The 12,968-nt window shown below is 41.1% G+C and overlaps 1 protein-coding gene across 4 annotated transcripts in view; it reads right to left on the bottom strand.

Annotated features, from left to right (window-relative positions):
* Positions 1-447: 447 nt before the first annotated feature.
* The window catches only part of KAT6A (lysine acetyltransferase 6A), a 122,742-nt gene continuing 110,221 nt past the window's right edge, over positions 448-12,968 (bottom strand). For all 4 annotated transcript variants that reach the window (XM_031013801.3, XM_031013802.3, XM_055349207.2 and 1 more), the window contains 3 exons: positions 11,762-12,364; positions 8,213-8,525; positions 448-5,840 (listed from right to left, as the gene is read on the bottom strand). In XM_031013801.3, coding sequence (XP_030869661.2) covers positions 3,175-5,840; positions 8,213-8,525; positions 11,762-12,364 — 3,582 coding nt within the window. In that variant the 3' untranslated portion in view covers positions 448-3,174. The remainder of the gene's footprint in view (positions 5,841-8,212; positions 8,526-11,761; positions 12,365-12,968) is intronic.

Here is a 12,968-nt window from a genome sequence, read left to right as displayed (position 1 = left end):
TAAAATGAAATAAGGAAAAAAACCCCACAACGCTTTCTTTTAAAAATACTGTTACATTATAAAATAAGATCTATAAAAATTACTCCTCCCATTTATCACAAGTCTAGGAGCTACTTGTTATTGCAATTGCTTTTTTTTAGAGGAGTGGGGGGGACGGGAATTAAAATCCCTTTAGGAGGTTTTTCTATGAATGCCCCTACAAAATCCAAAGTAGGGTTACCGTGCCATGTTCCTTGGAAATGGAAAACCCATCCATATTGTTGGCATTTAAACACAGACATAAATGAAAACTGGAATTTCAAAGCAAAGGCCATGGACTTGTACTCCTATAATAAAGAGGAAAATGAAAAGACTAATGTTTATAGGTCTCTGGGTGTAGAACAAGAATTGAAGAGTTCTGACATACTGGGAAGGGAGAAAAATTCCACATGCAAGACAGACATCCAAAATGGCTCAACATAATTTATTTTTTATGTTAAAATGTACAGAGTTCTTTTGAAAGTACTTGCTAGAAAGGGGAAAAAAAGGTATTACATACAAGGAGAGGAAGGGAGGCCGGCTGGCCCAGGAGCGCGTGACATGGAGAGATACAAAGGCATCTAGGCACCCCTTCCCCTTAGCTTACAAGTCACCATGAACAAAGTACAAAGAGGTTACAAAACAGGAAAAGCAAATATAAACAGACAGGATAGACGTGGCTTCCTTTGTACATGCGGCTTTTAGAGGCATCTGGAGCTCTATTCACACACGCTAGAGATCTCTTTAAAGAGAATTTTTATCTTTCTTAAAATAGTTTTTAATATTCTACAACAAAGATAAAAAATTTTAAAGATGGAATGAAATGAAAAAGCTCTTATTTTAAAAGGCATCAAAGTCACTAACAGTGAGTTTTTAAATTTCTTTTTTAGAAGATTACCCAAGTTATTTTGCTAAAAATACATTTTTTTTAAACAGAAGTGAAAAAATGACAGGTACCAATATTACTGTGTTGGATAATTTCTTTTATAATATAGAAAAGAACTTTTTTTTCTACAATAGTTCTACAGTCACAAAGAGGCTTGTGGAAAAGGGAGCTGCCCGATTGAATTTTTTATAAAGAAACAAACAAAACCAAACACAACCGCAAACCAACAGAAACTGATTTCACGGCCCTCATTTCAACAGCTTCTCCTTCTGCCTTGACCCACCCTCCTCCCAATATACCTCCCTCCCGACCCACCCCGTCCCCACCCCAACCAGGAAGCAATGACACAGCTGAAGATGTAGGGCGATGGCAGCACAGTGCACTTTCTACATAGATGACTGGGAACTGGAATAGTATATACAGAGAAACTGGGTCCTACACAGCCTTGCACATGCTCAGAGCTGAGAGCGGGAAGATGTGGAATTCTGCGTTTCTACCTAGCACGCTCGAGAAAGTCAATTAAAGTGTATTAAAAAACCCAACAAACCTGTGCATTTGAAAAAAGTTAATGCCTAATTAGTACTTTAAAAATTTATCTATATAAAATGTACAAATAAAGGAGAGAATTTAATGCTTACAGATATTTCTCTAAGCAGTACTTCCCCCTTTTGGATATTTGACTGCACATACCAAGTGGTATAATAGTTTCCATCTTCTAATGATGGAATATATATATATATGTGTGTGTGTGTGTGTGTGTGTGTGTGTGTATATATATATATATATATATATATATATATATATTTTATTTTTTTTTTTTACCTATCCCTGGAGCAAGTAATAGGAAGAGAATGGGCAAACTGGTTGCACGAGAGAAAAAGAGAATGGAGTTGGGAGCAACACATGAACTTGCGTTATAACATCCTGCTGTCCAGATCTGCCCTACTGTGCTGGTGGTCGGTCTGTCCCTCTTCTCATTAGCCACTCACAGGAGAGGTGCTTGTGCACTCTGATTCACAGGGGATGAACGCAGGATCTCAAAAGACAAACAAAAACTAGAGGTATGTATCATTTAAATAGCTATGTAACTCACACCGTGATCTCCCTTCTGACACACATCTGCGCCATCTCTTCCAACATAAAATAAACAGTTTCAATGGTTTGTCAGTTATTTTTCAAATCACTAAAATGTACAGTCATCCACCAACAATTTAAGAAAGAACCTAAGAGGCAAATCACTGGGGACTGCTATTTGAGTTTTATCAGTCAAAGGCTCAAGCATCAAGACCCTCAGTTAGCATTTCAAAGTACATACTAGAAACAAGAGGCTGGGTGGCGTGTGCGTGTTATGGCTGATTCACCAGGTGGTAAAAAAACAAGAGGTTAATCTCCTCTTTTTGATTGTTAATTGACCATCTCTATTCCTCCAAAGGCTGGATTTGGATTGCAAACAGCTTTTCTCTGAGATTCTGCTGTTAATTGAGACTTACAGTATTTTTGTGTCTCTGAGTGCTGAGTGGGAATATTTTAAAAAAGAAGAAAAAAATTATATTACACTTGATTCAAGAACAACAAAGATTTCAATGAAGTCCGTCTATAAAGAAACATTCTTGGGGAAGGGTTTCAAGAGGTGTGTGTGTGTGAGGAGTGGAGGGGATTTTAAAAGGAGAAGCATTTTCCTGCCTCACTTTATTAATAATAATAATAATAATATTAACAATAATAATAAGTTTAAGGAGCTTGGGTTGTTCTCCATGTCCCCATCCGAGTCTCCCCTAAGTGCCTCCTGCTGGAATGAAGTAGGAAATGAAAGGTTGGGTTTGGAGGAAAGGGTCTGGTTAACCCTTGAGATGTATATAACATTTAAAAATGACAACATTGGGAGCTGCAAACAGTGAGGGGAAACATATATTTTAAAATAAAGATAATTCACTTTTACACAAATTCTGTCCATGTGGTATGTAAAGAAAGTAAGGCTCTTTTTAATTATGAAAAGATTTTGTGCATGTTTCCCCATCCCCAAATCCATTTTTAGATGAGTTCTACTGTAAAATGTTCAAGATTGTGAAGAAAACCAAAACCCAGAACAAAATGAACCCAAAAAAAAGAGAAGATCAGGTTTTCTAAAAAATAAAATAAACCAAAGAAAAATTCCTCTAAATCTACAGCAATATTTTAACTGGAAAAAGGTCCATTTTTCTCTGGTTTGTCAGTATAAAAGGTTCCTTTATTTATATATATTTAAGTTTCTGATTGCAAGTTCATCTTGCTCATCTTCTCATGTAAGGTCCGTTGAGTGACTGCTTGGGCACGCCAGCAGCGTTCATGTAGCTGTGATGGGAGGGGCCTGTGTACATCATGTTCCCATGAGGGTTAGGCTGCATAGGCTGCTGGGTATAGGCCTGGCTCCCCATCATTCCCATCTGCATCTGCATAGGATACTGTGCTGTCTGGTTCATGTAGGCAGGGTTACTATGGTAACTGCTGTTCATCATGGGCTGTGTCATTCGATAGCTGTTCATGGCATTCAAGGTGTTCATATTCATGGAATTGACATTATAGGTGGGAGTAGGCATCAGATTAACCCCCATGTTCATGCCACGCTGAACAGCCAGTGCGCGCGGGCCAGCCTGCATGGCAACTGCCGATGGGCTACGGCCATACAGCTGCTGCTGGTGAGCAGCCGCAGAGGGCAGTGGCGCAGACTTGGAGCGGATGGAAATGTGCCCCTTCACTGGCATTTGCCCTTGCAATCTCTGCGTGTGAGGAATGCCAATGTTGGTGGCAGACATGTTGCACTGAAGCAGAGGAGATGTGAGGTTCATGGTAGTGGATGCCAAGTTTGGGGGTGGCGTCATGGTGGCTTGTGCTTGAGGAGTCCCAGCTAAGGGATGAGATGGAGCCAGCTGAGCCAGTCCTGTATTGGACAGAGAAACACTGGTTGCATAGGAAGTCACAGCAGGAGAATGGCTATAAGGCATGGCATGAGGGTCCATAATGGTGTTGGTCAGCTGCTGCAGCTTGGCTAGGCTGAAGGTGGCTGATGGTTGAGAGTAGCTGCCGGCACCAAAATCCCCTGGAATCCTCTCATAGATACTTATGTTCCCAGTGCTTCCAGATTCTGGTATCTCCATGATCATAGGAGCTGGGGTGAAACTGTTATTCATACTACACTGTGACAGCGGGGGCTGCTGCTGGGGAGGGGGTGGGGGTGGAGGCTGCTGGGGCTGAGGCTGCGGCGGCTGCTGCTGCGGCTGCTGCTGGGGTGGTGGAGGCTGTGGTGCTGGTTGTGGTTGTGGCGGCGGCGGCTGTGGCTGCTGTGGAGGCGGTGGTGGCGGCTGCTGCTGCTGGTTACTGGGAGGCCTCTCCACCACGCAGCTCTGAGGTGACTTGATGCTGCAGTTGGCAGCAGGCTGGACGCTGCTCTGCTGCATCATGCTGCAGCTGCTGCCCATGCTGGCCATCTGCTGAGTGACCACACAGCTGCTCTGGGTGAGGCTGCTGGAGGACGACAGCCCACCGTAGGAGCAGCTGCTCTGGGAAGAGCTGTTCCCACAGATGCTGCCGCCCATCGTGGAGTCGTAACTGCTCGGGTTCTCATAGTTTTCAGTGGTGCTCTCAATGCTGCCCAGGTCACTGAAGCCGCTGTCCACCACCTGCTGAGAGTGGTCTGATACGGAAGGCACATCCATCATGGGGCTGGTCTCCATGTTCTGCATAGAGGGTGCGGACAGGGATCCTTGTTCTGGGCTGATCTGGGTGTAGCCACTCTCAAGGGCAGGCACGTTGGGACTGCTGACCGAACGGACTGACTGGCTGGGGTGAGACTGAACAGAGGAGATAGGGCTATTATGTTCTGACGCATGACAGTCTTCAACCATGGACATCTGAGGGTCCTCGTCAGCCTGGGTGTAACTCTGCAGGGTCTGACACGCCGCAAGAGTTTCCTCACAGTCCTGGTAGGCGCCCTCATGCTCACTGCTTTCTTCTTGAGTCAAAGACTGCACTGCCTGTACGGTTTCCAGATCCAGCTCACTATGAGGAATCTCTTCCTCCTCTTTTAATTCGATTAACTCTTCCTTAGTGTGGGAGTCTTCTTCGTGGTCGTCCTCAGACCCAGGCATCTGCTCTGACACCACGGACGTGTCATGGGAAGGCTGCTCCTCTTCGGAATCCAGCTCGGTTTCCTCTTTATCCTTTATCTTTTCCCTACTCTTCTGCATATTAGCATCTAAAAAAGACTCTTGAACACCAGGCTCCTCCTTGACATCTTCCCTCGTGGGCTGTTCCTCTAGCTCCTTTTTCTTTGTGGACTCCAGGTGGCCATCATCCTCATCATCAGCGTCGTGGTCGTCATTCTGGGCAGTCTCTGCAGCTGCATCTTCCTCCTCCTCTGGCTCTGGCTCCTCTAACTCCTGCTGCTCCTCCTCTGACTGCCTCTGCTCCTCTGAGACACGGGGCTTCTCTTCTTCCTCCTCCACCTCAGGCTCCTTGGTTTCGGTCTCAGGACTATTGCTGCTGTCTGCTGGAGAGGCTGCTGGGACTTCACTGCTGGCTGCATCCTCTTCCTCGCCCTCTTCAGCCTCTTCTCCCTCTGCTTGCATCTCCTCCTCCTCCTTCCTCTCCTCGGGTAGGGGCATGTCTTCTTTTGGCTCAACAGTTTCTTCACTCTCCTGGATCTTGGGTTTACGTCCAGCTTTAGGAATGGAAACGATGGGCTCAATGACGCATGCTTGAGTAGAAACTGGCATGATTTCCCGACTCAACTTAAATCCTGGTTTTCGACCAGGTCTTTTCTTCCAGTGGATTGGTTTGCGGCTCTTGCCTTTGGGCCATCCCTTTTTCTTTTTCAAAGGTGTGGATGTATCTGGCTCAAGAGGAGAATTCTTCACATCACGTTTTCGCAAAAGAGATACTGGCTTTAAGATAGGAGTGTCTATACAGGAAGGAAAAAAAATAAAGACAGGTTACAAGGTCTTACATTTTCTAGTTCCTTCTTCCAAGACTAGCATATACAATAGAAATGACTTTATTAATCATTACTTTTATAAACTCCTGATTGTCTTCATTTTAAAGTTAAGAACCTAGAGGATAAAACTAATTAGTGACATATTCTAAGTCACACAGTGAATTGGCAGAACTATGAAAGAATCCTGGTCAACATTATGTTATCAGACACTAGTTAGAACCAATTCAAGACTATCATCATCAGTTGCATGGCTGTGGGAAGTTACTCTACATTTCGGTTTCATCATCTGTAAAATGGAGATGAACTTTATAAAGAGGCAAATAAGTAGTAAGCAGTACTTTTATCAAGTTGTCTCTACTAAAAGTTACAAATTAGCTTATTTCCTCTTTTTTTTCTGCTTGTGATTTACTTTATCTCTTGGATTTTCTTAGTTTCCACAAATCATCACTTCAGGTAGTATGATGAGCCAATTACTCTAGGCCATGACTGAGCCATCGTATGTGAACAGTTGTTCAGTTAATGTTGTGTTTGTATGGGAATAGCTGCAAAGCATTTATTTAGTCCTAGACAAAAACTGACATTTAGACTTACACAAACAAGAAAAAATTAAAGCACCAATTACATTCATTAGAAATAAATTTTATATTATTAGCATTTTAAAAAAACTATGGTAAACTATACGTAACATAAAACTTAAAATTTTAACCATTTATAAGTGTAAGTTCAGTGGCATTAAGTACACTCACATTGCCTATTAATTTTTAAAGAATAAGAATACCAAGACAAGAACATGATGCAGTGGGGGCATGGCTAAAAAGACACAGTTAGTAGTAGTAACTTGAAAGTCAACAAAGGAAATGGCTGCATCAGCAAAAATCTAAGTCCATGGGAACTTAATCAGGGGTACTATTTTAGTGTACAATGATCTAAGACAGAATATAAAGTGCTAAATTTACAAAATAAATTTTTAGTTTCCTAGTTATGTTATTTCAAAACATAGCAAGTTAAACTTTGTAGAATCATTCATGATAGAGCAAAGAACACATTCATCTTATCACTATATTAAAAGTATTTGTTGGCCAGGCAGGGTGGCTCACACCTGTAATCCCAGCACTTTGGGAGTCCAAGGCGGGTGGATCACTTGAGGTCAGGAGTTTGAGACCAGCCTGGCCAACATGGTGAAACCCCGTCTCTAGTAAAAATACAAAAATTAGCCAGGCATGGTGGTGTGCACCTATAATCCCAACTACTTGGGATGCTGAGGCACGAGAATCACTTGAACCCGGAGGTGGAGGTTGCAGTGAGCTGAGACTGTGCCACTGCACTCCCGCCTGGGTGACAGAGGGAGACTCCATCTCAAAAAAATAAAAAAGTATTTGTTATATAGAAAATATGAGAATGGAGAAAATATAAGTTTATCTTCTAGACTTGAAACTGACTGAATTTTTAAAAGAATTAAAAAGTTCAACCAGTTAATGCATAAAAGCTAAAGGTTTATGTACCAAGACTGGACAAGTAGATTTCTTCAAATTTGCCCAACAAAGTAAAAATGTTCATTCTGAGCCCATGCGAGATAAACACACTGCAGATGCAGGCAGCATGAGACACTGGCAAAACTTTAGGCTAGGGTGAAAAAGACTTGTTTCTGACCTGGGTCATATATATGAGACCTAGTTTCAGTGTCTCTAGAGAAGAAATGACAACTAGGCTGCTTTAAAAGTAAATAGTTGGATTTGTATCTATACTATAAAATTTATTTTGAGTTATTGTTACCATTTGTGAGAAATTTACTACTAGTTGGGTAAGACACATTAGAGATACAATTCAGGAAAGACTCCTGAACAGATCTGACACAAGTTCCGATTTACATGAATCTGCTCTTTCTGGAGAATTGTCTTCTTAGCATTCACTCATTTAACACTACTTACTGAGCGCCTGGCTTAAGCACTCAGCATACAGCAATGAGCAAAACAGACTAAGTCTAGAGAATGCACATTCTAGTGAAGGGTTATTACATCTTCCTGATGCTAAGTCCAACTCTCCCATTAACTAAAGATTCTGATAAAGGCTTAGAAAGGATTGGGCAAAAAAGAACAGTTGCCTAATAGTAAGATATTTTCTGCAGAGGCAAATTAATAGAGGTTCTGAGTTGAAGGGAAAACACATTTAAAAATCAAGATGGATATACTTGATACAACTTTTTAGAGATTGCCAAACGTTCCTTTTCTTGCTTAGTGGGTTGTGTTCATTTTTCAGCCTTTGTACTGAAGGGTCTGTCACTGCTACTGCTGTATATCTGAAGACAATAAACCACCTTAAGTGAGTTCTGTAAAACATACCATCAGCATCATCTGACTCTTCATCTTCTTCTTCATCTTTAGACTTCCTCTTAGAAGAGGACTGACACCTGAGTACATCCTGCGAAGACAAACGATGGAAGTATTCTCTAGGGAAAAGTTCATTTTCATCCTCTTCCTCCTCTTCTTCATCGATCTCAAACGTGGGTTCTAATCTTGGCATTGGCCTCTCGGAGTCAGAATCTTCAAAAGGTTCATCTAATACTTCAGTGGTCTCAGAAATAGTTTCTGTGACTACACTGCTATTGTGGTGTTTGCGCTTTCGGACTCTCCTCCTTCGGTGGAGAAATGGTTTCTGTTTAATAGAGAAAGCAAGTATTTACAGTTATGAACACTATCTTTTCTATTAATAACACGAAAACAGTTTTAAAACCAAATAGAATTAGCACATATAAAATGAGGATGTTGTTTGCCAAAAAACATTTTGAATATTATTTCAAAATACTATAGTAAGATAATACACTTATTATAAATACAAAGGTATTAGGCAATTGAACACAACTTTGTAAAAGAATAGGCAGCCATCTCCAAATAGCAGACATTATAATTCTCTTAATAGTTCAGTTAAATTTAGCACCCTAGAGAGTTGCCCTGTTTTAATACTGAAATGACCCAGAGGCTAATCCCTTAACTTTTCCAACTTAAGAGCAAAAGAGAAATAAAAACACTTTGTCTTATAGCACTACTGTGAAGGTTTGCAGAACTATCAGTAAAGTTGCATGCCATTTTCATGAACTACTCATAAAAAGCTGTGGAATGTAGAAATATGGGGCTGAAATGTATTTACTCAGTGTTAGTGAAATATTTCAAAAGTAAAATAAATCTGTTACTGAAATTTGGGCACACTGAGCACAACTTTGCACTGGACTGACCAAATAGCTAAAATTATACAACTAATATCACAAAATAAGAGATGATGCCCCAGAGATTATCTAATCCAATCCCTTCATTCTATAGATGTCAGAGAGGCTATAGGACTTGCTTAAGTTCACACATCCAGTCAAAGCATTTATTCATTAACTTCAAAATTACTTTGCATGTGAGCTTACTGTCTGTTTTCTTTTTTTAACATGATTTGTTTTACTTCATAAATTGGCAATACAAGTGCTAGGATGACAAAGATCTATTCTTCATGATCATGCAATGAACAGCAGTTAGTCAACGTTCAACTTTTCTCTACTTCAAACTTAATAGTCCCAATCGAGAGTGTAATTTTCAAATTAGATTAAAAATGGCCCTGGTCCTTGGAGAAAAGGCTGATTCTAGGACTAGGGCATGAAATATACAAGATGAACTTGAAGCATCTTGTAGTGCCAGAAAGGAAATGCTTAAAAACAAACAAAAAGACCCCACAATGACAACAACAGTATATATGTTAAACACAGGAGGCCAGGCGCGGTGGCTTACACCTGTAATCCCAGCACCTTGGAGGCCAAGGCAGGTGGACTGCCTGAGCTCAGGAGTTCAAGACCAGTCTGAGCAACATAGCGAAACCCTGTCTCTATCAAAGTACAAAAAATTAGCCAGGCGTGATGGAACATGCCTGTAGTCCAAGTTATTCAAGAGGCTGAGGTGGGAGCATTGCTTGCATCCCAGGAGGTGGAGGTTGCAGTGAGCTGAGATCACACCGCTGCACTCCAGCCTAGGTGACAGAGTAAGACCCCATCTGGGGAAGGAAAAAAAAAAAGCAGCAGCAGCCCAGGAGGGAAACTGAAAGAAGGAGCTCCTAATGGTCAAAACTGGAACAATCTGAGCAACAAATTTTAAAAAGCAGTAGTATTGGCTTATAAACTGAAGTATCACGTAAATATCTGGGCCAATAGTGATATAAATAAATGCTTGGATAAATAAACAGATGAGGGAGAAAGGACAAATCTCCCAAGCAGAAATTCAAATAATTTATGCTAAGCCTCCACTCTGAGGGGGTAGAAATCTTGAGTGTGGCTATGCACAGTGACTTCCTTCCAGTAAAGGGAAAAGAGAAGTAGAAACCTGACAAACAATATCTTAAGCCAGGTCATCAAAGTTAACTTCAATAGGGAAAAATCATATTGATAATACCCTTATATTTGATACTTGCTTCTTTTTATTTTTACAGACGGGGTCTTGCTATGTCACGCAGGTTGGACTACAGTGGCTATTTACAGGTACAATCATTGTGCACTACAGCCTCCAGCTCAAGTGATCCTCCCGCCTCAGCCTCCCAAGTAGCTAGGATTACAAGAGTGACCACTATGCCCAGCTTCCCTATACATACTGATAGATATATGCCCACAAGTACCCTTTAATTATGCGATGAGAATGGCACTTTACCTCTATGGTCTTCCTCTCAAGAATATATTACCCCATTCTAATATCATGAGGGATCATCTACAAAATACCTGACCAGTCATTCTCAAAACTATGAAGGCCATCGAAACTAAGGAAATTCTGAGAAACTACCACAGCCAAGAGGAACCTAAAGACACACGACTACTAAATGTAATGCGACATGCTGGGTGGGATCCTGGAACACAAAAAGGACGTTAGGGAAAACTATGGAAATCTGAATAAAGTATGAACTCTAGTTACTGATGTATCTACACTGGTTCAGTAACTGTGATAGATGTACCACACCAACGCAAGGGATTAATAATAGAGGGAACTGGCTGGGGTATGCGAGAACTCTCTGTACTTTCTTTGCATTAATTCTGTAAATGTAAAACTGCTCTGAAGATATTATTCTTAAAACAAAACAAAACAAAACAAAAGATCCTGTCTTGCTTTTTAAGACCCTGTAAGGAAAGGAACGATTGTGCTGCTTTGGCTGGAAGCTGGCTGAGTGGCTCTTCCAGGGAGCGGCCTCGCTTCAGTCTGGCTGCCTCCTGGCAATGCTTAAAATCCACTCCACAGCCTGGGTGTTTCTTGTAAACGGCTTAACAGAATTCATTATCATCATTGTACATTATTTAATAACTAATTGGCTATCATTATGATGGAATATAGTTTAGAAAATATTTTTAAAGCAAGAGAGACCACGTTAAACCACTGGAGGGATGTGTGAGAAGTGGGGAGAGTAGAGAGAAAACAATAGCACCCAAGATGAGCTACTGTACTCTGAGTACCCCAAAATACAGCGCAGCACTATGTTCACTTTCCAATTAATTATGTAATATTTTGGCCTCCTTTTCTAATATAAACACTTCTAGTCTGTACATACTTTAAAAATATCTTTAAAGCCCCTAAAAGTCATGATTTGAACATCAAACCAGTAAGCTAAAAAAAAGTTTGTTTGCATCCCAGGAGGTGAAGCCCTTAAATAAGCTTATGATTTCTAAGTGAATTCCCATGAATCAAAGAAGTCAAACACACACACACGTCTCAAATGTTCACTGGGAAGATCTTGAGCTACAATATACAGTGGCTTAAGGTTTATAAAGCAATGCACTAGGAATTTCTAACTTATACTCTTTCAGAACTGTAAGCTAAAACGAGAAGGTGTAAGATAAACTGGAATTGGAGGAAGAGAAGACCTGGAAAGAAATGCGTTACCTTTCGCTTCAGCGTGGGCTTTGTGAGAATTGGTGGCGAGCTTGACCGAGGGCTTTCCGGCTCCTCCTCCTCCTCGCTGCTCTCACTGAAGCCCCTGAGGACAGCCCTGTCACCCTCACTGTAGCGACGGGGCAGCCTCTCATTTCCTTCTGTTAATCTGCACTTCAGAGCCTCAGGGCTTTTCTTGAGCTGTCCTCGCCAGGGCTCAACCCCCTCACTGAGTCTTCTTTTGGGAAGGTCAGGTTTCCCGTCCTGGCTTGGCTGCTCCTCAGAAGCCACCAGCTGTTCTTCACTTTCAGTGTATTGTTCCTGGGTGTCTTCTGATTTCTCCCCACATTCTCCATATTGTTCCTGAGGAGCTGAAGATGTCTCTTCCAAGAGCAGTTTAGAATCTTTATCACCAAAACGTTCCTGGGTTTTTCTGTTCTTCCTCCCCCAGCGGCCCCTCCGAGATGGCTGGCTATTTGCAGGAAGACTATCACGAGGAAGGACTTGTTTGCTCAAACGTGTAGAACTGACTGGAGCCATAACTTCTGGTTTCTTTTCACTTTCTACTGAATAAGAATCTTGTTCTTTGTTCTCATGAGACACAGACTTTCCCACCTGATTTTAGAAAATAAAACAATGCTGGTTAATTTTTCAGTCTTGTTTGCTTACATTTACCTATTCTGACCTTTTAAGCATTGAGAGAAGAAAAGGAAACTGAGCTTTAAAAAGAAAATGATCAATTATTTAACATGGATATTTCCTGTTTCAGCACTGCTTTAAATTCTGTATATGCATTATTTATTTAATCTCCCCAACAATCATATGAAGTATTACCACTACAACTCCACTTTACAAATGAGTCATGTGGGGTAGAAAAAAATTTAAGTAATCTGCCCCAGGTCACGCAAGAGCAAGAGAAGATGCTGGGATAGAAAGCCTGGCAGTCTGACTCCAGAGCCTATGTTCTGAATCTTTCTGCAGTACCACCCTCAATAAGCAAAGTGAATACTATTGTTCTTTTAAATGTTAAATGAGATTGTTTAATAAAATTTCTCAGAAATAAAAATTTGTAAACAGGGTGGAGGAGACAGGATCTTGAGACATGGGCAAGAGGAAGGAGGCATTTGAGAAATATGAAAGAAAGTTTATGTAGTTTTTAAATTTACTTTTATTCTGAATAATTTCATTTTGAAAATTAAACTGCACTAAAGAGAGGCAT

Source organism: Gorilla gorilla, chromosome 7, assembly GCF_029281585.2.
Source record: "Gorilla gorilla gorilla isolate KB3781 chromosome 7, NHGRI_mGorGor1-v2.1_pri, whole genome shotgun sequence".
In the NCBI taxonomy this organism is placed as follows: Eukaryota; Metazoa; Chordata; class Mammalia; order Primates; family Hominidae; genus Gorilla; species Gorilla gorilla.
Note: the sequence above shows the minus strand (reverse complement) of the source record. Positions and strands in the feature narration are given on the sequence as shown.